Source organism: Nerophis lumbriciformis, linkage group LG20 (assembly GCF_033978685.3).
Source record: "Nerophis lumbriciformis linkage group LG20, RoL_Nlum_v2.1, whole genome shotgun sequence".
NCBI classification, from domain to species: Eukaryota; Metazoa; Chordata; class Actinopteri; order Syngnathiformes; family Syngnathidae; genus Nerophis; species Nerophis lumbriciformis.
The window spans coordinates 41,057,501-41,084,441 of record NC_084567.2 but is presented as its reverse complement, the minus strand read 5'-3'; the positions used below and the strand labels follow the sequence as shown (position 1 = coordinate 41,084,441).

Genomic DNA, 26,941 nt, shown 5'->3' with positions numbered 1-26,941 from the left:
GAAGTCTTTGATACAAAGCTGAAGAAAGTTTGTTGTATTTTTTAGAACGCATTTGTTTGTAACCGTAAATTACATAACGACAGTTTGGCTTGTTTTCTTTCTCAAAACAATCGCATTCCAGTCCTGCCAACACCGTGCTTCCCATTCCTAACGTGACTTTAGCAGACATCGCATCGTGATGGACATTGTACACGAGTACGTGAAGCTCCGCAGTGACTTCGGCCGCCAATGTCTCTTTTCGGACCGTCACGTGGATCTGCTAACGGATATTCCTCCCAACAACAAACTGGCGTTACAGTTCTTTCAGAAGGAAACCAGAGAAATCGGGGTGCAGGGCTGCTTCCAAATGTCGGAGCATGAGGTGACTGCAATGAATCATCTCCAACAATGCTGTCAAAAGAAGGAAACAAGTAGGGGATCGACCAATATGTTGTTTTTCAAAGCGGATACCGATTATTAGTCGTCAAGAAGGCCATATTTGGAGTCGATACTCACTTGCAGTAAAAGTTATGTGAACATGAATAGTACATGTCAGTAAACATCTGGACAAGGTTTTAAGTTGTTTTTTTTAACACCACTCCATAATGTTTTATGTTGTGGTTTATTTAATCCTACCCCTTTTTTCACTTCATAGCAATTACTAACACGTCAGTTATTTCTAAATGGTATGATTGTTGTGGAATGTCCAAATATGGCAAACATTTAAATAAAAAAAATTCTGGGATCCTTCATGTGGCTTGTAAGTGAAACATTAAACAAAACAAAAAACAAGTAATAAAAAGAAAATAATAACATAGTGATGTTTCAAATATGCATACAGTTACAATGTTTACAGCTTCCACATTCTATCATGTCCGAAAATGAGTAGGAAGAAGCAGAGCTTATTTAATCCAACAATTGTAAACATAATTTTGTTCTACGGCCCGCGGGAAGTGCAAAGATTAAAAACTTTTTTATTTTTATTTTTTATTTTTATTTTTTAAATTTTTTTTTATGTTTCCTTTCTAATCCATTTTCTACTGTTTGTTACTCTTGGTACCTCCGAGTCGCTCAGGCAAATCATATTGTCTAAAAATGCATTTTCCCATTTATAATGTGACATCACTGTGCACGGAAGGTTTCCCTGCTCTTCAGGGGATTTTATATATATATATATATATACACAGGTAAAAGCCAGTAAATTAGAATATTTTTGAAAAACTTGATTTATTTCAGTAATTGCATTCAAAAGGTGTAACTTGTACATTATATTTATTCATTGCACACAGACTGATGCATTCAAATGTTTATTTCATTTAATTTTGATGATTTGAAGTGGCAACAAATGAAAATCCAAAATTCCGTGTGTCACAAAATTAGAATATTACTTAAGGCTAATACAAAAAAGGGATTTTTAGAAATGTTGGCCAACTGAAAAGTATGAAAATGAAAAATATGAGCATGTACAATACTCAATACTTGGTTGGAGCTCCTTTTGCCTCAATTACTGCGTTAATGCGGCGTGGCATGGAGTCGATGAGTTTCTGGCACTGCTCAGGTGTTATGAGAGCCCAGGTTGCTCTGATAGTGGCCTTCAACTCTTCTGCGTTTTTGGGTCTGGCATTCTGCATCTTCCTTTTCACAATACCCCACAGATTTTCTATGGGGCTAAGGTCAGGGGAGTTGGCGGGCCAATTTAGAACAGAAATACCATGGTCCGTAAACCAGGCACGGGTAGATTTTGCGCTGTGTGCAGGCGCCAAGTCCTGTTGGAACTTGAAATCTCCATCTCCATAGAGCAGGTCAGCAGCAGGAAGCATGAAGTGCTCTAAAACTTGCTGGTAGACGGCTGCGTTGACCCTGGATCTCAGGAAACAGAGTGGACCGACACCAGCAGATGGCATGGCACCCCAAACCATCACCCAACCATGCAAATTTTGCATTTTCTTTGGAAATCGAGGTCCCAGAGTCTGGAGGAAGACGGGAGAGGCACAGGATCCACGTTGCCTGAAGTCTAGTGTAAAGTTTCCACCATCAGTGATGGTATTTTTCATTTTCATACTTTTCAGTTGGCCAACATTTCTAAAAATCCCTTTTTTGTATTAGCCTTAAGTAATATTCTAATTTTGTGACACACGGAATTTTGGATTTTCATTTGTTGCCACTTCAAATCATCAAAATTAAATGAAATAAACATTTGAATGCATCAGTCTGTGTGCAATGAATAAATATAATGTACAAGTTACACCTTTTGAATGCAATTACTGAAATAAATCAAGTTTTTCAAAATATTCTAATTTACTGGCTTTTACCTGTGTATATATATATATATATATATATATATATATATATATATATATATATGTATGTGTATATATATATATATATATGTATGTGTATATATATATATATATATATATACACACATACATATATATATATATATATATGTATGTGTGTATATATATATATATATATATATATATATATATATATATATACACATACATATATATATATATATATATGTATGTGTATATATATATATATATATATATATATATATATATATATATATATATATATATATATATATATACACATACATATATATATATATATATATATATATATGTATGGCAATCTGATATATATATATATATATATATATATATATATATATATATATATATATATATATATACACATACATATATATATATATATATATGTGTGGGAAAAAAATCACAAGACTACTTCATCTCTTTATACCTGTTTCATGAGGGGTTCCCTCAATCATCAGGAGATTTTAATAGAAGCATTCACATACCATGGTTTATATAGGGCACAGAACGGGTAGGTACAGGCAGGCGTAGGGGCGTGGTGATTGGCTCATGTGTTACCTAGGAGGTGTTTCCGTCTGTGACGGCATGCTGATACAATTTCGCTGCGCTTGTTGAGGGATGACAGGTCTGGGCGGTATATAATAAACAGTTTCTCTTTTAAGCATAGGTTGCATCTTTTATTACCACTGTTGTAAGGTGTGCTGGATGCAATAATTTGCCATGTTATTGAATATTCAACATTATTGTCTTTGAGGTTCCAAATGCGCTTGCTGAGTTCTGTAGTATTCCGCAGGCTTTGGTTCTAAGAGATGAAGTAGTCTTGTGGATTTTTTTCCCACACATACATATATTGCGCTCTACCACGGTATCGAGCACTATTTTTTGGATGATTTAATTAAGACATATATATATATATATATATATATATATATATATATATATATATATATATATATATATATATATATATATATATATATATAAATTTTAAAAACAAGGACACACTAGACTCATGCTACTCTCTGAACTTGTGTTAGCGTAATGGTTCAAATGTGAAAAATACCCATCCCTAACCAATACACATTTCTGGACAATCCAGGCTTGGATCTGCATTCAGCTAGGATAGTTTGTCAGCCACCTTGCAACTTTGAACAGGTTAAGCAGTAAACAATGGATGGAAGGATAATATGGAAGCAGTAGCTGAATTCCATAAGACGTGGATATTGCCCGGTTTCAGCGCACAGGTGGAGGATAAAGACCGTGCTCAATCACTTTTCCAGATGGTTACTGTATGCCTTGTTTACAGGCACTGTCTTTTGGTAAATGTGTGAATGAACACAAGTGTCTGGTCAATATGTACACCTGTGGCTTATAAACCTGTGCTGCCAATATACGTAGAAAATTAAATTTGTCGAAAATTATATTTTGGTATAGCTCGGAAATTACAGTACATAGTTTCCAAAGAGGTGACATTAATGTTTTTTTCTCTAGGTGAATACAATACGGTTTGAGTATGACAACTGTGGGGTAAACCATGTAGAAGGGGGATGGCCCAAAGACATCAACCCTCTAGAGATGGAGCAAACTATTCGTTTTCGGAAGAAGATAGAGAAAGATGAGGGCTACTTGAATAGCATGCAGGTGCTGGGCACGGTAAGAACCTCATTGATTGTGATACTACTGTCCTGAAAATGTCTGAAATCACCATTTCTTTGATGCAGCTTACAGGACTCTGTGTGGGACAGAACAACGCTGTGGACATCTATGAACAGTACTTTGAGGATGCTGAATTGCTGGACGAGATTCAAGAAGCGCCATCTACCAAGACTGTCAATATCTTAAGGTACTGAGTGACAGAACAACATTCTCAAAGTCGTTTGTATCTTTGGATGTTCTCATTCGTCCAGGTCATTGTATTCTCTGGACATTCAATTGATTGCAACTAGACACTTCAGCTCGTGACATTCTCGTAACATTGTTACGAACTGTTCTGAATGTGGACCAGAACATCCATATCACCAACAAGGACCTGTACGGGCAACTGCCGAGGTTCAGCAAGAAGGTAACAGCTAGGAGGATGAGGCTGGCCGGCCACTGCCACAGACATCGGGAGCTCCCGACCAGCAGGCTGGTCCTATGGGAACCAACGCACGGGCATGGATTTCAAGGGCGTCCCGCGCGAACGTACGTGGACATCCGGAAGAAAGATGCGGGAGCTGAAAGCTCTACGGAGCTGGCCGGATGTATGGAGAACCAGAATGATTGGAGACTCCGATGGAAGCTCATCTGAGGACGACTGAGGGAGAGACTCTTCAGTTTGTCTTGGAAGACGTTTCACCTGTCCTTCAAGCAGGTTTCATCAGTTCATGCTCATAACCTCAGATTGGTCAGATCTAGTCTGTAATGAGCTGATGAAGCCTGCACGACTGAGAGTCGAAACATCATCTATGACAAACTGAACAAACCAGTTGACATCGATTGAATACCCTGAGAAATTCTCAAAAGTCCTTCATTGAAATGTTTCTACAGGGACCCAAACCAGTTGAAAAGGACTGTCACCTCTCTATCTTGGGATCCTAACGGAGGCAGAAGTCTGGCGGCTGCCTACTCTTGTCTTGAGTCACAGAAAACCACTGCAGACATGAGCAAACACTCATATATTTGGAACATTGGTGAGTAAACAAAAATCAAAATACAAACAAATAGATCAAGATAATAAGACCCGTGTTTGTAATGCAGAGAATCCTAACAAACCTCAGATGACTCTCGAACCAGAATCTCAACTCATCTGTCTGGAATACAACCCGAATGACTTGCACACTCTTATCAGTGGCTGCTGCAATGGACAGATTGGTGAGTTGAGATGAAATATTGATATACGTGTCTCTATATTCTCTGAGCTTATTCTGAATTAGGTTTTCTTTTTGTAGCGTTTTGGGACACCCGTGAAGGCAACCATCCAGTAAACGTTTCAGCTATGGAGTGTGGTCATAGGGACCCTGTATACAAGACAGTTTGGTTACAATCCGAGACTGGGACTGAAGCTCTTTCTGGCTCCACTGATGGACAGGTAGATCTACAAAAACATGTCCGATGCATGATATCTTTTATTCATGCCAATACCATTCTGCTTCTCAAAACCGATAACTTATCTATATTATTTAATTCAGATTTAACTGTAGTTTGTGCACACCTTGAGGTAAGAACGATTCAAACAAAGGTGGATTTGACAAACTACCTGTATATTTTTCTTGACAAAAGCCAGTATGTTCAATGGTGGTAAAGTTTATTAATAGACATCACTGTGTTAGAGGGTTCAAGTACCTCGGAGTCTTGTTCACGAGTGGGGAAAGAGTGGATCGTGAGATCGACAGGCGGATCGGTGCGGCGTCTTCAGTAATGCGGACTCTGTATCGATCCGTTGTAGTGAAGAAGGAGCTGAGCCGGAAGGCAAAGCTCTCGATTTACCGGTCGATCTACGTTCCCATCCTCACCTATGGTCATGGGCTATGGGTCATGACCGAAAGGACAAGATCACTGGTACAAGCGGCCGAAATGAGTTTCCTCCGCCGAGTGGCGGGGCTCTCCCTTAGAGATAGGGTGAGAAGCTCTGTCATTCGGGGGGAGCTCAAAGTAAAGCCGCTGCTCCTCCACATCGAGAGGAGCCAGATGAGGTGGTTCGGGCATCTGGTCAGGATGCCACCCGAACGCCTCCCTAGGAAGGTGTTTCGGGCACGTCCGACCGGTAGGAGGCCACGGGGAAGACCCAGGACACGCTGGGAAGACTATCGCTCCCGGCTGGCCTGGGAACGCCTCGGGATCCCCCGGGAGGAGCTGGACGAAGTGGCTGGGGAGAGGTAAGTCTGGGCTTCCCTGCTTAAGCTGCTGCCCCCGCGACCCGACCTCGGATAAGCGGAAGAAGATGGATGGATGGATGGATGGATGTTAGAGGGTTAGGGTTACAGTTTTATAGTTGGTTTTGAAGAGTCCAAATGATGACCGTGTGTTCTCCGATTGGAACCCCAACGTGGTCCATATCCGAAAACCAGTCACAGAGTTTAATACTCAACACTATCGTATCGGCACGATTTAATACTATTTGTCGACGTATCGTTCACCCTTAATGTCATGTTTTAATTGAATTGAATGGGTAAACAATGCTTTCTCCACCAGATTATGTGGTGGGATGTACGCAATCTCAGCGAGCCTACGGACCGGCTGGTTCTAGACCTAGCCTGGGAGGAAAACCTACTCAATGCTTTGGGCGCCATCTCTCTGGAATATAACATCAGCATGGTGTGTTTTGGTCTTTTTTTAACATATGAAGCATATTTTGAATTTGATGTCATCCGTGGCCAAACAAATTAAAGTATTCAGCACACAGGTATGGTCACCGTATTCACTACTTTCATGAGTACCGACCAAAGTCCGTCAGTGGCCTAACATCCAACCACATACACTATATTGCCAAAAGTATTTGGCCACCCATCCAAATGATTGTAAAATCTAGCATGTTTGTATATTAGAGCTCCAAACTTCATGTGACCTTCCAATTAGCCCACGTACAGTACGCAGAGAGCTTCATGGAATGGGTTTCCATGGCCGAGCAGCTGTATCTAGGCCATACATCACCAAGTCCAATGCAAAGCGTGGGATGCAGTGGTGTAAAGCAGGTCTGGACTGGACTCTAGAGCAGTGGAGACGCCATCTCTGGAGTGATGAATCACGCTTTTCCATCTAGCAATCTGATGGAGGTTGCCAGAAGAATGCTACATTTCGGACTGCATTGTGCCGAGTGTGATATTTGGTGGAGGAGGAATTGTGGTGTGGGTTTTTTTTTCAGGAGGTTGGCTTGTCCCCTTAGTTCCAGTGAAAGGAACTTTGAATGCTCCAGGATACCAAAACATGTTGGACAATTCCATGCTCCCAATCTTGTGGGAACAGTTTGGAGCGGGCCCCTTCCTATTCCAACATGACTGTGCAACAGTGCACAAAGCAAGGTCCATCAGAGTCCTGACCTGAACCCGATATAGAACCTTTGGGATGAATTAGAACGGAGACTGAGAGCCATGCCTTCTCGACCAACATCAGTGTGTGACCTCACCAATGCGCTTTAGGAAGAATGGTGGAAAATTCCTATAAACACACTCCGCAACCTTGTGGACAGCCTTCCCAGAAGAGTAGAAGCTGTAATAGCTGCAAAAGGTGGACCAACATCATATTGAACCCTATAGGTTAGGAATGGGATGGCACTTCAAGTTCATATGCGAGTCAAGGCAGGTGGCCAAAAAACCTTTGGCAATATAGTGTATCTTGTTGTATTGATCCATTTGAATGGCAAAATCTCAACAATATATCAAGCCGTCTCTAAAAGTGTCCCTACTGTGTCAACAGCCAGACACGTTCATGGTTGGGACAGACCTGGGTGTTGTTCTGCACTGCAACAGGACGGCTAAGACTCCATCTGAGAAGATTGTCCGTTTGTACGATGGCCACTACGGGCCCGTCTATGCTCTCCAGAGGAACCCTTTCTTCCCAAAATACTTTCTCACTGTGGGTGACTGGGGGGCCCGAATCTGGTCGGAGGACATCAATGACTCATCTATAATGTGGACTAAGTACTCCTTATTTGATCTGTCACCATCCCTCTCTTGCTACTTGTCTTTTCTCTGCTCAGTGGTGACTGTTTTTATTAGGTATCAGATGTCCTACTTGACAGATGCCTGCTGGAGTCCTGTCAGACCCTCTGTCTTTTTAACCGTGAAAATGGACGGGGTGCTGGATATCTGGGACATCTTGTTTAAGCAAAGCGACCCCACAATGAGTGTCAAGGTGTCAAGGAGTTTTCTTGTCTGGCTCTAAAGGCTTCTTGTTCCAGCTTAATCAACTGAGGTGTTGTTTCCAGCTGCGCGATGAAGCTCTGTGTAGTCTCCGGGTCCATGAGAATGGATGCTTGGTAGCTTGCGGCTCCCAGCAAGGAGTCATACCAGTAATAGAGATCAGCTCCGGATTGTGCACCCTACAGCAGAACGAACAGGACCTCATGGAGGAGGTAAGATACCGTTAAACACCTCGTTTCGTACAAATCTTTGAGGTTTCTGTCTTGATTGCGCGGCAACAGATGTTAGAGCGTGAGACAACGCGGGAAAAGATCCTCGGGGCTCGCCAGGAAAGAGAGGCCGGTAACAAAGAGCAGCTGATCCTGAGAGCTGAGCGTGAATTCCACAGTCTGCTGCAGACCGAGCAGAAGAGGAAGGAGTTGGAGTCAAAACAGCCAAAGTGACTTGGATGGGTTGAAGTCTAACCCAATCAGAAGTGGGAATGCAGAGAGATACTGTGAATTGGTTAATAACACCACACGTGAGCAGCGTAGGACACGACACAAGAACCTGATTGAGCGGGTAGAAATATTTGTAAAACTCATCAAAATAAGCAAAATCCAAAGTAACAGATAACCTTAGTTGGGATGCTTGACTCCGAAGATGTATCTTGGCATGGCGTTTTATTATATCAACCACAATGTAATCACAACATCTCTCTGCTTATCTTATCTCAGTTGTAGTCTGGAGAAGCAAATAAACAATCCAGAACAAGAAAGACTTACAGTCATCTTCTGGTCGTCATTTCTCAGTCTGGCCAATAGTTACTGTTGTGTCGCAAATGCGTTGGCGACAGCTATCTTCTCAGGCTAAAGTCAAAAGTCAGAACACTTAGTCATAGCAAGTCGTCTGTGCTCTTTCATTATTTTCCATGTCAAAGACAGAAGTTAAAGTTGAAGTACCAATGATTGTCACACAAACACTAAGTGTGGTGAAATGTGTGCTCTGCTTTTGACCCATCCCCTTGTTCACCCCCTGGGAGGTGAGGGGAGCAGTGGGCAGCAGTGGTGGCCGCACCCGGGAATCATTTTTGGTGATTTAACCCCCAATTCCAACCCTTGATGCTGAGTGCCAAGCAGGGAGGTAATGGCTCCCATTTTTATAGTCTTTGGTATGACTCGGCTGGGGTTTGAACTCACAACCTACCGATCTCAGGGAGGACACTCTAACCACTAGAGTTGGGCATACTTGCCAACCCTCCCGGATTTTCCGGGAGACTCCCGAAATTCAGCGCCTCTCCCGAAAACCTCCCGGGACAAAATTTCTCCCGAAAAACTCCCGAAATTCAGGCGGACCTGAGTGACGTGTTGACAACACACAACAGTGTCTACCGTAAAGCAGTTCGTCTGCTGTAAACAGCAATGTTGTGACACTTTTAAACAGGACAATACTGCCATCTACTGTACATGCATATGTGACCCACCCATAATGTGTCACATTTTTGTGTTGATTTATTTATTTTATTTTGTGGTTTGAATTCGTTTTTGGAGCTGTCATTCCACATGTATCGGTATTCACATTGGTCAGTAGGGGGCAGTAGGGCGTTTCTTCCCAATTGAATGCTATCACCTGCAGACCGGAAGTGTCTTGTCATTCTGATGAGGGCGACCAGTCTGTCCTGTGTGCTTTTTCCTCCTGTATAACAGGTTAGTTTTGGTGAATCAACTCACTGAATAATATCCATGTGATCTTTATAAGTTTAAGTACACATTCTGATGGTGGAGCCTAACTCTTAAGTGTTTGTGAGTTGTAGTTTGTATTTGTGAATGAATCCAGTGCACAGCTGCAGTAATCAATACAAAAAGGCGACGTGAGTGCGCAATGTTTATATAGGAACTTCTGATCCTAATTCAGACTCCCAAATTAGAGCTCCCGTTTTCTTATTGATTTTGTAATGTATATTTGTATAATGTATGTGTTCTGAAATAGTGACAGAGAATAGAACAAGGATGGACAAGTCAACCCTTAACTCAACAATGAGTAGATGAGTGTTATGTGTGTGTATATGTGTAAATAAATGAACACTGAAATTAAAGTATTTATTTTATTTATTTATATATATATATATATATATATATATATAAATATATATATATATATATATATATATATATATGTAATAAAATATATATATATATATATATATATATATATATAGCTAAAATTCACTGAAAGTCAAGTATTTCTTATATATATATATCTTAACCACGCCCCCGCCCCACCCTGAATTTAGTACTTTTTATTCCATCTTGTGGCCTCATGTTATGGCAAACTTCTTTTGAGTTTCTTACTAATAGTGATTGCTTTGCAGAGATTTTTTTTTATGACTAATTAATACAAGCTGGCCCAGTCTGGAGAAGCTGAAAAAAATAACAGTTCTTAAGAAATAGGCAGCCAATTGGTCGGGGAACTAACGAACACCAGACAATGCAGAGTGTCAAGAGCAACAATTGGTTGACAAATCCCAGAGGAACTGGAGTTGATATATTGTGCTTGGATGAATAAACAGAGACAACGCCCACACAGAAAACGAAAAAAAAAAAAAACACCAATGAAGGGAAAAACCGAACTTTTGCTCCAATTCTGACAGTGACAGTTTCTGTGCAGGAAGGAAGAGCTCAAGGTCGTCTGCCAGCTCGGTCCACAAAGTCCTTTCCCTTCATTAGTTGGCAAAGGTTTTGTTTTGACTCCACTGCGTGGCCTTACTTGTTCCAGTGTGAATCTTCCCTTTTATTTACCCCCTCTGAATAATAAACAAGAGCTTCTGTCAAACAGGCTGTATTTCAAAGTGAAGGGGAATTAAGAGTCAATTGTTTGAACAAAATTGCACTAAAAAACCTTTCAAAACAAAGTTGTTCCATATGTCATGTCTGTGTAATCATGTTTTGTTTTAAGTCATGTTTTGTTTAGTTATAGGACTCTTTAGTTTCTGTCTTTTCACTCCCTTGTCTTGTTTGCATGATTACCCATTAGTTTCACCTGTTCCACGTTTGGACTCATTGTGCACTCTTGTCACCATAGCAACCATTAGTTTTCACCTGTCACGTCACGCACCTGTTTCACGTTTTGAGTCACGCACCTGTATTCACTAATCATGTCCATAGTATTTAAGTTCATTCATTTTCTGTTGTTCGTCCTGACGACATCCCCGCATTTATGCTCCTGCACACTCTCCACACCCTGATGACCCTTGCTACTCTTTTTTTCATGCCGGTTCCATGCCAAGTAAGTTTTTGTTTGTTAAGCCACAGTTAGTGTTTTGTTTAATTGTTCATAGTTTCTGCCAATGTGCAAGTTTTGTGTTTAAAGTCTAGTTTTATTCTCCGCCACTGTGCGCACTTTTTGTTTATTCCTTTTTTGATAGTTTAAAATAAATCATGTACCCACCTTCAAGCCTTGACCAGTCCAGTTCATTTGCACCACGGGAGAACAAACCAAGCCAAAGTCCAAGTCATGACAGATGTCGTCAGCACGAACAACAGAAAATGAATGAACTTAAATACTATGGACATGATTAGTGAAAGCAGGTGCGTGACTCGAAACGTGAAACAGGTGCGTGACGTGACAGGTGAAAACTAATGGTTGCTATGGTGACAAGAGTGCACAATGAGTCCAAACTTGGAACAGGTGCGTGACGTGACAGGTGAAACTAATGGTTGCTATGGTGACAAAACAAAAGTGCACAAAAAGTCCAAAATTTAAACCGAACATTACTAAAACAAAACATGATCACACAGACATGACACACATGAGCGATGTTCTACCGGAGTTTCTGTGCCACGCTCGCATGTGGTAACATTTACTCGCCGTTTCTTGTAAACAAAGTGTTGTTGCAGTAATGGAAGGGAGAAACCACCAATGCAGTTCTTTAAAGGGGAACATTATCACAATTTCAGGAGGGTTAAAACCATTAAAAATCAGTTCCCAGTGGCTTATTTTATTTTTCGAAGTTTTTTTCAAAATTTTACCCATCACGCAATATCCCTAAAAAAAGCTTCAAAGTGCCTGATTTTAACCACCCGTCCATTTTCCTGTGACGTCACATAGTGAAGCCAACACAAACAAACATGGCGGAAAGAACAGCAAGCTATAGCGACATTAGCTCGGATTCAGACTCGGATTTCAGCGGCTTAAGCGATTCAACAGATTACGCATGTATTGAAACAGATGGTTGTAGTGTGGAGGCAGGTAGCGAAAACGAAATTGAAGAAGAAACTGAAGCTATTGAGCCATATCGGTTTGAACCGTATGCAAGCGAAACCGTGTGGACATCGGGGGCGGTACCTCTGGATTGGCAGACCGGGGTGGTGGTTCCTCTCTTTAAGAAGGGGAACTGGAGGGTGTGTTCCAACTATCGTGGGATCACACTCCTCAGCCTTCCCGGTAAGGTCTATTCAGGTGTACTGGAGAGGAGGCTACGCCGGATAGTCGAACCTCGGATTCAGGAGGAACAGTGTGGTTTTCGTCCTGGTCGTGGAACTGTGGACCAGCTCTATACTCTCGGCAGGGTCCTTGAGGGTGCATGGGAGTTTGCCCAACCAGTCTACATGTGCTTTGTGGACTTGGAGAAGGCATTCGACCGTGTACCCCGGGAAGTCCTGTGGGGAGTGCTCAGAGAGTATGGGGTAACGGACTGTCTTATTGTGGCAGTTCGCTCCCTGTATGCTCAGTGTCAGAGCTTGGTCCGCATTGCCGGCAGTAAGTCGGACACGTTTCCAGTGAGGGTTGGACTCCGCCAAGGCTGCCCTTTGTCACCGATTCTGTTCATAACCTTTATGGACAGAATTTCTAGGCGCAGTCAGGGCGTTGAGGGGATCTGGTTTGGTGGCTGCAGGATTATGTCTCTGCTTTTTGCAGATGATGTGGTCCTGATGGCTTCCTCCGGCCAAGATCTTCAGCTCTCACTGGATCGGTTCGCAGCTGAGTGTGAAGCGACTGGGATGGGAATCAGCACCTCCAAGTCCGAGTCCATGGTTCTCTCCCGGAAAAGGGTGGAGTGCCATCTCCGGGTTGGGGAGGAGATCTTGCCCCAAGTGGAGGAGTTCAAGTACCTCGGAGTCTTGTTCACGAGTGGGGGAAGAGTGGATCGTGAGATCGACAGGCGGATCGGTGCGGCGTCTTCAGTAATGCGGACGCTGTATCGATCCGTTGTGGTGAAGAAGGAGCTGAGCCGGAAGGCAAAGCTCTCGATTTACCGGTCGATCTACGTTCCCATCCTCACCTATGGTCATGAGCTTTGGGTTATGACCGAAAGGACAAGCTCACGGGTAGAAGCGGCCGAAATGAGTTTCCTCCACCGGGTGGCAGGGCTCTCCCTTAGAGATAGGGTGAGAAGCTCTGCCATCCGGGGGGAGCTCAAAGTAAAGCCGCTGCTCCTCCACATGGAGAGGAGCCAGATGAGGTGGTTCGGGCATCTGGTCAGGATGCCACCCGAACGCCTCCCTAGGGAGGTGTTTAGGGCACGTCCAACCGGTAGGAGGCCGCAGGGAAGACCCAGGACACGTTGGGAAGACTATGTCTCCCGGCTGGCCTGGGACCGCCTCGGGGTCCCACAGGAAGAGCTGGACAAAGTGGCTGGGGAGAGGGAAGTCTGGGCTTCCCTGTTTAGGCTGCTGCCCCCGCGACCCGACCTCGGATAAGCGGAAGAAGATGGATGGATGGATGGAACCTAAGTTAAGTCCCCAGAGGTTAAAAGGTTATTGCTCTCAGTCAGTGTTCCAATTGACTCTGGGCTATGCTAAAATGCTTCTGCAGCCTCCAGTAGGAGAGCGTGGAAAAGTATGAACATGTTACAGAAAGAGGCTTTTCTTTGCATAGCTGAGCTCAGGTTCCCATCAGGAAGCACTTACTTCCAAGTGCTGGCCACACAAAAAAAAGCAGCTGGAGACGGAGACCCCTCCCCACACACTGCAAAAAGTCGGTGTTCAAAAACAAGAAAAGAAAAAATACAAAAATGAGGGGTATTTTACATGAACTAAGCAAAATGATCTGCCAATAGAACAAGAAAATGTGGCTTGTCAAGACTTTCCAAAACAAGTCAAATTAGCTAACCTCAATGAACCCAAAAATAGCTTAAAATAAGTATATTCTCACTAATAACAAGTGCACTTTTCTTGGTAGAAAAAAAAGAGACCTTTTTGCTCAATATGTTGAAAAATATTCTTAAATGAAGTAAATGCTAGTGCCATTATCTTGACATAATGATATTACATTTCTTGAAACCAGCAAACTTATACTAAAAACTCGTTTATTGTTCTTAATGGAAAGGCAACAAGGCAACCGCTTGTTACTCTCGGGGTCTCCTAGCCCATGGGTCGGCAACCCGCGGCTCCGGAGCCGCATGCGGCTCTTTGTTCACTCTGATGCGGCTCAGCTGCATACTTGCCGACCCCCCCGATTTTGCCGGGAGACTTCCGGATTTGAACCAAAACCAAACAAGAATGACAAACACATTTCGGGAGAACATCTGCACCTTAACACAACATAAACACAACAGAACAAATACCCAGAATCCCATGCAGCCCTGACTCTTCCGGGCTACATTATATACCCCTGCTACCACCAAACCCCGCCCGGGGGTTGGGGGGGGGGTGTAATGTAGCCCGGAAGAGTTAGGGCTGCATGGGATTCTGGGTATTTGTTCTGTTGTGTTTATGTTGTGTTACGGTGCAGATGTTCTCCCGAAATGTGTTTGTCATTCTTGTTTGGTGTGGGTTCACAGTGTGGCGCATTATTAGTAAGAGTGTTAAAGTTTTTTTATAACGCCACCGTCAGTGTAACCTGTGTGGTTGTTGACCAAGTATGCCTTGCTGTCACTGGTGTGGCCAAGCAGACGCCCCCATACAACGAGTGACTGGGCAGGCACGCTGGTTGCAGTGGGCGCTAAATGCTGTACCGTCACGGCACGTTCGAGAGAATACTTGCCTTGAAATTCATAGTCTGCCGGAAAATTCGCCCGCGGGCCGAACTAACGTTCAATTTTCATATTAAGGTGTGGGCCGCATGTCTGAGACCCTTGGTTAATACATAGCACAAAGCAAAAAAAAACGTATTACATTTTAAATTTCAAAAGATTATTGTGGCTCCCATTGTTTTCTTTAATTTGTGAAACTGGTCAAAATGGCTCTTTGACTGGTAAAATTTGCCGACCCCTGTCCTAGCCGCTCAGGCAAATCATGTTGTCTAAAAATGCATTTTTCCATCAACAACATGACATCATCGCGCCAAGTGCGTGCTCTTTCAGTCAATTAGTGCGCATATATACAGCCCGGCCCCCTGGCCGAATATGTTTTAAATTGTAATTTTGAAGAATTCATCTGAATGTGCATGAACTGTTTCTGTTCAAAATTGTTTGAAATGTTAAATGTTTAAATATTAACTGTCAGTTTACTGTACTGTGCCAACTGTACTACTATATGAGTACATATTTTCTATTGTTTCATTGAAAATAAAACAGCAAAGTCCATTTGGCTGTCATTGTCACACCGCGGTGAGGGAAGTCTTGTCTTATTTTTTTCTGTCTTGTGATTTACATGTTTTATTTTGAAAAGCAAACTCCTCTTGTTTCAGATCACGGGTCCTTCCTCTTGTGTCACCAGTCTGACGTCATTCCTGACCCTTGATTGTTTCCACCTGTTTCCCATTACCCTCATGTTCTTTATAAGCCCATGCCTCCCCTTGTTCTGTGCCAGATTGTCTCGAGCTTTCGTGCCTGTCTTGCGTTCCATGTTCATGTCCATGCCTTGCCTTGTCCCACGTCTACGTCCTTGCTTCCAGAATATCCCACGCTGTAATTTTGAATTAACTTTTTTCCTCCCTCAGAGCGACTTTTGTTATTCTACCTTTTTCTACCGCAGTGGTGAGTTATAATTTTTCCTTAAAGATTTTTTCCTCAAAGTTTTTTGAGTGATTTTTTTTGTTTACATTGATTAGAGTAGTTAAGTTTTATAGTCTTTATTTTCTTCCTCCTGTTGGAGCGTTTTTTTGTTAAAGTTTTTTGATAACAGATACGGTGCTAATTATATTGTCCTTATTTTTGTATTTCCTCCTTTTTGGAGTGATTTTCGGTTTTTCCCTTTTGGAACATTTTGTCGATAGCTATTTTTGTATTTCATAGTATTTGAAGTTACTCGGCTCTGGAGGCTTAAAGAGTTTTTCAAAATAAAAGCTTTATTTGGAATCACCTCTCTGCATCTGAGTCCCTTCCTTCGTCCAAGCCTGACAGTCATCTGTTTTAATTCAATATTGTCAAAGTCATGATTTTTTTTTTTTCATGCTTGAAATAAGAAATGATGACTTTAAAAAAAGTAGTTTTATACTTGTGAGTGTTGATGACACAGCTTTGCAACACTTGATATTCTAGTTTCAAGCATGTTTTACTCAATATAGGTCATCAAATCTCAGCAACAAGCTGTAATATCTTACTGAGATCATTTAGGACACTTAAAACATAAAATCTGCTTAGTGAGAAGAATGATCTTATCAGACAGAAAATAAGCAAATATCACCCTTATTTGACATATTTCATCTTACCGTATTTTCCGCACTATAAGGCGCACCTAAAAACCACAAATTTTCTCAAAAGCTGACAGTGCGCCTTATAACCCGGTGCGCTTTATATATGGATAAATATTAAGATTCATTTTCATAAAGTTTCGGTCTCGTAACTACGGTAAACAGCCGCCATCTTTTTTCCCGGTAGAACAGGAAGTGCTTCTTCTTCTACGCAAGCAACCGCCAAGGTAAGCACCCGCCCCCATAGAACAGGAAGCGCTTCTTCTTCTACTGTAAGCAACCACCCGCCCGCGTAGAAGAAGAAAAAGCGCGCGGATATTACCGTACGTTTCATTTCCTTTGTGTGTTTACATCTGTAAAGACCACAAAATGGCTCCTACTAAACGACAGGGATCCGGTTCATGAAAAGACGCAATCTCTCCATCCGCACACGGATTACTATTTCACAGCAACTGATATTCCTGTGAACCGCACTGTGGATACAACGGGAGCACGTACGGTGAATATTCGCACCACAGGGAATGAGAAGTCATCCTTCACTGTGGTTCTAGCTTGCCATGCTAATGGCCAGAAACTTCCACCCATGGTGATATTCAAAAGGAAGACCTTGCCAAAAGAGACCTTTCCAGCCGGCGTCATCATAAAAGCTAACTCGAAGGGATGGATGGATGAAGAAAAGATGAGCGAGTGGTTAAGGTAAGTTTACGCGAAGAGGCCGGGTGGCTTTTTTCACGCAGCTCCGTCCATGTTGATATACGACTCCATGCGCGCCCACATCACGCTGGTTTTTAATATATTATTAAAGTTTGACTGACCTATTTGACTGTTTTTTTTACATTCCTTTAGCGCAGTTAGATGCGGCTTACTTACAACACGGGGCGGCTTATAGGTGGACAAAGTTTTGAAATATGCCGTTCATTGAAGGCGCGGCTTATAACCCAGGGCGCCTTATGGTGCGGAAAATACGGTACTTAGATTTCACTTTTTGCAGTGCATGTCCATCCCCCACAACTCTTCTTCTCTATGCCTTCTTCAGCTCCCAGTTTCATTCTCTCCATCCTTCTCCTCTTCTCATGCACAACACTCCTTTTCCTTCCTGTCTATCCGTCTATCCTATCCCTTTCCTGCCCAACTTACCTTACTTTTTTTTTAAAAATAAAAACTACCATTGAATCACTCCTCTTGTTACCCCAGCCCTCCACTGATCGTTTTCCACTCCGTGTCTTTATGCAATTAGACTTTTATTCCCTGCTTTCGCTAAATTCCCACAGCTCCCTTTTCTCTCGTCTCCTCGCTTACTGTGCAGAACGCAAGGAAAAACATTGTGATAATGTTGCAGGGTGAAAGAAAATACACCTTGAGCTGTCACCACACTGACATTCAGCACATTTCTGTCTGCTCTTAAGATCATCCAGTGTTATGATTCATTCTTTAAAGTACTGCCACTACTAAGTTGTACAACCTTTTGTGGTTGCACTGCAAAAAAAAAGGCCTTGCTAATAAATATAAGACAAAAAAAACAGATTTTAGGCAAAAAAAACAAAGTTAAAAGCAGTAAAATATTTGTTTCTTAATAAAAAAGCCTGAAATTAGGATTTACAGAGTCCGACTTCAATGATAACCTCTCAAAATACTATCACTGATGTCACCACATGACCATTGCTGGAGAAATACTATACAGAAACACATTTACGCACTACTGAATATTGAAACACATCAACAGTGTACAAAACGGGTTATTTTCTGGTACATTTAAAAAATCATTAAACCCGCATCATCAATTAATTCAATCCAATCCAATCCACATTATTTATATAGCACATTTAAACAACAAACATGTTTCCATCATTGAAACACATCAACAGTGTACAAAACGGGTTATTTTCTGGTACATTTAAAAAATCATTAAACCCGCATCATCAATTAATTCAATCCAATCCAATCCACATTATTTATATAGCACATTTAAACAACAAAAATGTTTCCATCATTGAAACACATCAACAGTGTACAAAACGGGTTATTTTCTGGCACATTTAAAAATCATTAAACCCGCATCAGCAATTAATTCAATCCAATCCAATCCACTTTATTTATATAGCACATTTAAACAACAAAAATGTTTCCATTATTGAAACACATCAACAGTGTACAAAACGGGTTATTTTCTGGCACATTTAAAAAATCATTAAACCCGCATCATCAATTAATTCAATCCAATCCAATCCACATTATTTATATAGCACATTTAAACAACAAAAATGTTTCCATCATTGAAACACATCAACAGTGTACAAAACGGGTTATTTTCTGGCACATTTAAAAATCATTAAACCCGCATCAGCAATTAATTCAATCCAATCCAATCCACTTTATCTATATAGCACATTTAAACAACAAAAATGTTTCCAAAGTGCTGCACAACAATATTAAAAACAATATTCAAATAGTATCCTTAGCTCCACCAATGACTGAATACAAACAAAACGGAAATAAATATAAAACCAATATAAAAATAAATATGATTAAAAACGATTTTAAAGGGCAAAACCAATTAAAACAGTAAATAGAAATAAAAATAAAACAAAAAACACAGAGGACCACACAACTCACATAGTGTTAAAAACCAAAATTAAAACATATCTTATGTGGTACTTTCAAAACTAAAATAGCGGGGAAAAAAACATATTAAACGTGAAAAAATAAAGAAATACAATATTCGAACTCACAATTTGTAGCACCCATTCGACGCCGTATAAGCCAGTGGTACCGCTCTTGATTCGAGTGGAAGGGGGGCGTGGTCTGCGGGCCTGCCGCCGAGCCAGCGGCAGGTGAGTAGATTGCCCAGCTGGGGCTTGTTATCTAATCACCTGTCGCCCTTATTAGCAGCAGCCGGCACGAGACACACGTTGTGGGAGTTGGAGCCAGAGAGAGCCACACGCCCAGAGACAAATCCCATTTCCAGCCACCCCCGGGTGTTTATGAAAATAAAAGACTCGATTCAAACTGTCTACCGGGCTCCCGGAGATCTGTCGGCCAGGAGAACCCACAACAAGAGGGAAACCACACAGTTCCTTTCACTGGTGTTATGATCCACTGCCCGGATCATAGTCTAAGTTTTTCGAGTCACCTGTGTTTTCTGTTAGTTTTGGACTCCTCGAGTTCCTGTTTGTGCACCTCTGAGTTGGTCACCATAGCTACTTATTATTTTCACCTGCCTCTTGTGTTCGGGACGCGCACCTGTTTGTAATCAGAGACCGTATTTAAGCCTGCCTTTGCCAGTCAGTCGGTCTGGCTTCTTTGTTTACTTTACGCAACAGCTACGTTCAATGTTTTCTAGTTCCCTGTGCGTGTCTTACGCTAAGTCTTAGTGTTTTCCTTGTGAGCTATTCCGCTAGCTTTCCTTGTGTTAGGCACGCTTCGTTTGGTTTGTTCCTGTCTTCGTTTTATGATTTATGAGAATAAACCATGTTCCTACCCGCAAGTCCTGTCCAGAGTCGTTTAGTTTGCATCCCGGGAGAACGAACCTCGCAGCACCAAGCGACCCGGTCGTAACAACTGGAACTAAAGGGCCAAGGCCCAACTCCTGAAAAACAACCCCAGGCCATAATTCCTCCTCCACCAAATTTCACACTCGGCACAATGCAGTCCGAAATGTAGCGTTCTCCTGGCAACCTCCAAACCCGGACTGGTCCATCAGATTGCCAGATGGAAAAGTGTGATTCATCAGTCCAGAGAAGGTTCTGGACTTTGTGCTTTACACCACTGCATCCGACAGTTTGCATTGGACTTGGTGATGTATGGCTTAGATTCAGCTGATCAGCCATGGAAACCCATTCCATGAAGCTCTCTGCGTACTGTACGTGGGCTAATTGGAAGGTCGCATGAAGTTTGGAGCTCTGTAGCAACTGACTGTGCAGAAAGTCTTTGCACTATGCTGACCTCTCTGTCAGTTTACGTGGCCTACCACTTGGTGGCTGAGTTGCTGTTGTTCCCCAAACTCTTCACTTTTCTTATAATAAAGTTGACTTATTTTGGTGCCATGCTGACAAACAGAAATAGCCTCGTCGTCAGCCAGCGTTGCCAAGTGCATTAAATTGTCCTTATCTTCCCTGCGCAGACAGGAAATAGTTGCCACTGCCTCGTCGGGTTTCTACCCTGCGTCAGTCAAGAGCACTCAGGACCTGACGCAGTGCACTGATCCTGGTGAGTCCACTTGCACACTAAAGCCTAGCAGCAGCCTCCTATGAGGTTACTGCCCAGTACATGGTCAGGAAATGTGCAATTTTAGTGATATGTAGGTAAGAAAATGTGTTTAAATTATTGTAATCGTACAGAAAATAAATTTATAACATAATGTGTATTTATTTTACGTTAATATTATTTGTTTTTTCATTTTTTAGCTAATTAATTAACTAATTAATCTGCTGACGTAAGCACACTGCAAGTATATATATAATGTAGTAACAGACACCTTAATAACAATATGTAATATGTACACTATACACACTGCAAGTATATATATAATGTAGTAACAGACACTTTCAAAACAATATGTAATATGTACAATATACACACTGCAAGTATATATGTAACGTAGTAACAGGCACCTTCATAATAATATGTAATATGTGCAATATACACACTGCAAGTATATAAATAATGTAGTAACAGACACTTTCATAACAATATGTAATATGTACAATATACACACTGCAAGTATATATATATAATGTAGTAACAGACACCTTCATAACAGTATGTAGTATGTACAATATACACACTGCAAGTATATAAATAATGTAGTAACAGACACTTTCATAACAATATGTAATATGTGCAATATACACACTGCAAGTATATATATACTGTAGTAACAGACACCTTCATAACAATATGTAATATGTACAATATATACACTGCAAGTATATATATAATGTAGTAATAGACACCTTCATAACAATATGTACTATGTACAATATACACACTGCAAGTATATATATATAATGTAGTTACAGACACCTTCATAACAATATGTAATATGTACAATACTACATTATATATATACTTGCAATATGTGTATTGTACATATTACATATTGTTATGAAGGTGTCTATTACTACATTATATTTATACTTGCAGTGTGTATATTGTACATATTACATATTGTTATGAAGGTGTCTGTTACTACATTATATATATACTTGCAGTGTGTATATTGTACATATTACATATTGTTATGAAGGTGTCTGTTACTACATTACATATATCCTTGCAGTGTGTATATTGTAAATATTACATATTGTTATGAAGGTGTCTATTACTACATTATATTTATACTTGCAGTGTGTATATTGCACATATTACATATTGTTATGAAAGTGTCTGTTACTACACTATATATATACTTGCAGTGTGTATATTGTACATATTACATATTGTTATGAAGGTGTCTGTTACTACATTATATATATACTTGCAATATGTGTAACAGACAACTTCATAACAATATGTAATATGTACAATATACACACTACAAGTATATATATACTGTAGTAACAGACACTTTCATAACAATATGTAATATGTACAATATACACACTGCAAGTATATATATAATGTAGTAACAGACACCTTCATAACAATATGTAATATGTACAATATACCGTATTTTTCGGACTATAAGTCGCAGTTTTTTTCATAGTTTGGTCGGGCTCCAGTGCGACTTATACTGTATATGTTTTTTTCCTTCTTTATTATGCATTTTCGGCAGGTGCGACTTATACTCCGGTGCGACTTATACTCCGAAAAATACGGTACACACTGCAAGTATATATATATAATGTAGTAACAGACACTTTCATACCGATATGTAGTATGTACAATACACACACTGCAAGTATATATATAATGTAGTGACAGACACTTTCATAACAATTTGTAATATGTACAATATACACACTACATGTACTGTGTACATATATATATAATGTAGTAACAGACACTTTCATAACAATATGTAATATGTACAATATACACACTGCAAGTATATATATAATGTAGTAACAGGCACCTTCATAACAATATGTAATATGTACAATACACACACTGCAAGTATATATATAATGTAGTAACAGACACCTTCATAACAATATGTAATATGTACAATATACACACTGCAAGGATATATGTAATGTAGTAACAGACACCTTCATAACAACATGTAATATGTACAATATACACACTGCAAGTGTATATATATATAATGTAGTAACAGACACTTTCATAACAATATGTACTATGTACAATATACACACTGCAAGTATATATATAAAATGTAGTAACAGATACCTTCATAACAATATGTAATATGTACAATACACATAGTGCAAGTATATATATAATGTAGTAACAGACACCTTCATAACAATATGTAATATGTACAATATACACACTGCAAGTATATATATAATGTAGTAACAAAGACCTTCATAACAATATGTAATATGCACAATATACACACTGCAAATATATATATATAATTTAGTAACAGACACCTTCATAACAATATGTAATATGTACAATATACACGCTGCAAGTATATATATAATGTAGTAACAGACACCTTCATAACAATATGTACAATTTACACACTGCAAGTATATAAATAATGTAGTAACAGACACTTTCATAACAATATGTAATATGTACAATATACACAGTGCAAGTATATATATAACGTAGTAACAGACACCTTCATAATAATATGTAATATGTACAATATACACGCTACAAGTATATATATAATGTAGTAACAGACACTTTCATAACAATATGTAATATGTACAATATACACACTGCAAGTATAAATATAATGTAGTAATAGACACCTTCATAACAATATGTAATATGTACAATATACACACTGCAAGTATATATATAATGTTGTAACAGACACCTTCATAACAATATGTAATATGTGCAATAGACACACTGCAAGTATATATATAATGTAGTAACAGATAATGTACCTTCATAACAATATGTAATATGTACAATGTACACACTGCAAGTATATATATATATATATATATATATATATATATATATATATATATATATATATATATATATATAATGTAGTAACAGACACCTTCATAACAATATGTAATATGCACAATATACACACTGCAAGTATATATATAATGTAGTAACAGACACCTTCATAACAATGTGTAATATGTACAATATACACACTGCAAGTATATATATAATGTAGTAACAGAAACTTTCATAACAGTATGTAATATGTACAATATACACACTGCAAATATATATATATAATTTAGTAACAGACACCTTCATAACAATATGTAATATGTACAATATACACACTGCAAGTATATATATAATGTAGTAACAGACACCTTCATAACAATATGTAATATGTACAATATACACGCTGCAAGTATATATATAATGTAGTAACAGACACTTTCAGAACAATATGTAATATGTACAATATACACAGTGCAAGTATATATATAACGTAGTAACAGACACCTTCATAATAATATGTAATATGTACAATATACACGCTACAAGTATATATATAATGTAGTAACAGACACTTTCATAACAATATGTAATATGTACAATATACACACTGCAAGTATATATATAATGTAGTAACAGACACCTTCATAACAATATGTAATATGCACAATATACACACTGCAAGTATATATATAATGTAGTAATAGACACCTTCATAACAATATGTAATATTTATAATATACACACTGCAAGTATATATGTAATGTAGTAACAGACACCTTCATAACAATATGTAATATGTACAATATACACACTGCAAGTATATATATATAATGTAGTAACAGACACTTTCATACCAATATGTAGTATGTACAATACACACACTGCAAGTATATATATAATGTAGTAACAGACACTTTCATAACAATTTGTAATATGTACAATATACACACTACATGTACTGTATATATATATAATGTAGTAACAGACACTTTCATAACAATATGTAATATGTACAATATACACACTACATGTACTGTATATATATATATATATATATATATATATATATATATATATATATATATATATATATATATAATGTAGTAACAGACACTTTCATAACAATTTGTAATATGTACAATATACACACTACATGTACTTTATATATATATATATATATATATATATATATATATATATATATATATATATATAGATATATAGATATATATATATATATAATGTAGTAACAGACACCTTCATAACAATATGTAATATGTACAATACACACACTGCAAGTATATATATATATATAATGTAGTAACAGACACCTTCATAACAATATGTAATATGTACAATATACACACTGCAAGTATGTATATAATGTAGTAATAGACACCTTCATAACAATATGTAATATGTACAATACACATATTGCAAGTATATACATAATGTAGTAACAGACACCTTCATAACAATATGTAATATGTACAATATACACACTGCAAGTATATAAATGATGTAGTAACAGACACTTTCATAACAATATGTACAATATACACACTGCAAGTATATAAATAATGTAGTAACAGACACTTTCATAACAATATGGAATATGTACAATATACACACTGCAAGTATATATATAATGTAGTAACTGACACTTTCATAACAATATGTAATATGTACAATATACACACTGCAAGTATATAAATAATGTAGTAACAGACACTTTCATAACAATATGTAATATGTACAACATACACACTGCAAGTATATATATATAATGTAGTAACAGACACTTTCATAACAATATGTAATATGTACTATATACACACTGCAAGTATATATATAATGTAGTAACAGACACCTTCATAACAATATGTAATATGTACAATATACACACTGCAAGTATATATATATTGTAGTAACAGACACCTTCATAACAATATGTAATATGTACAATACTACATTATATATATACTTGCAATATGTGTATTGTACATATTACATATTGTTATGAAGGTGTCTATTACTACATTATATTTATACTTGCAGTGTGTATATTGTACATATTACATATTGTTATGAAGGTGTCTGTTACTACATTATATATATACTTGCAGTGTGTATATTGTACATATTACATATTGTTATGAAGGTGTCTGTTACTACATTACATATATCCTTGCAGTGTGTATATTGTAAATATTACATATTGTTATGAAGGTGTCTATTACTACATTATATTTATACTTGCAGTGTGTATATTGCACATATTACATATTGTTATGAAAGTGTCTGTTACTACACTATATATATACTTGCAGTGTGTATATTGTACATATTACATATTGTTATGAAGGTGTCTGTTACTACATTATATATATACTTGCAATATGTGTAACAGACACCTTCATAACAATATGTAATATGTACAATATACACACTACAAGTATATATATAATGTAGTAACAGACACTTTCATAACAATATGTAATATGTACAATATACACACTGCAAGTATATATATAATGTAGTAACAGACACCTTCATAACAATATGTAATATGTACAATATACACACTGCAAGTATATAAATGATGTAGTAACAGACACTTTCATAACAATATGTACAATATACACACTGCAAGTATATAAATAATGTAGTAACAGACACTTTCATAACAATATGGAATATGTACAATATACACACTGCAAGTATATATATAATGTAGTAACTGACACTTTCATAACAATATGTAATATGTACAATATACACACTGCAAGTATATAAATAATGTAGTAACAGACACTTTCATAACAATATGTAATATGTACAACATACACACTGCAAGTATATATATATAATGTAGTAACAGACACTTTCATTACAATATGTAATACCCTAAGATTTTTTTGTTAAAATAAAGCCAATAATGCCATTTTTTGTGGTCCCCTTTCTTTAAAAAAGTACCGAAAAGTACTGAAAAGTATCAAAATGTCAAAAGTATCGGGACAACACTATTCTAAAGCACATATTTTTTTAGCAGTTATTTGATTTCACCAAACGTAACACAGTCCACTTGCATCGGGGCTAGGTGGCAGCTAGTGACCTTTTACCTTTAATGTACACAACTCATTTAAAAATGACTGCAAACTACTC

At 38.5% G+C, this 26,941-nt stretch overlaps 2 protein-coding genes across 3 annotated transcripts in view; one reads left to right on the top strand and one right to left on the bottom strand.

Moving 5' to 3' along the window:
* Nucleotides 1-26,941, bottom strand: part of lpar1 (lysophosphatidic acid receptor 1) — a 207,849-nt gene that overhangs the window by 147,761 nt on the left and 33,147 nt on the right. The window lies entirely within an intron of this gene.
* LOC133619685 (dynein axonemal intermediate chain 2-like) lies at nucleotides 98-9,511 on the top strand. Of its 2 annotated transcripts, none has more exons than XM_061980900.2 (11): nucleotides 98-361; nucleotides 3,816-3,977; nucleotides 4,046-4,167; nucleotides 4,854-4,996; nucleotides 5,064-5,177; nucleotides 5,255-5,394; nucleotides 6,498-6,620; nucleotides 7,719-7,942; nucleotides 8,021-8,156; nucleotides 8,230-8,376; nucleotides 8,446-9,511. In XM_061980900.2, exons 1-11 carry the CDS (start codon nucleotides 179-181, stop codon nucleotides 8,605-8,607), a joined length of 1,656 nt encoding a protein of 551 aa, XP_061836884.2. In that variant the 5' UTR covers nucleotides 98-178; the 3' UTR covers nucleotides 8,608-9,511. The 2 variants fall into 2 exon arrangements, with proteins under 2 accessions (XP_061836884.2, XP_061836885.2); XM_061980901.2 differs by having other exon boundaries at nucleotides 210-410; nucleotides 8,446-9,510.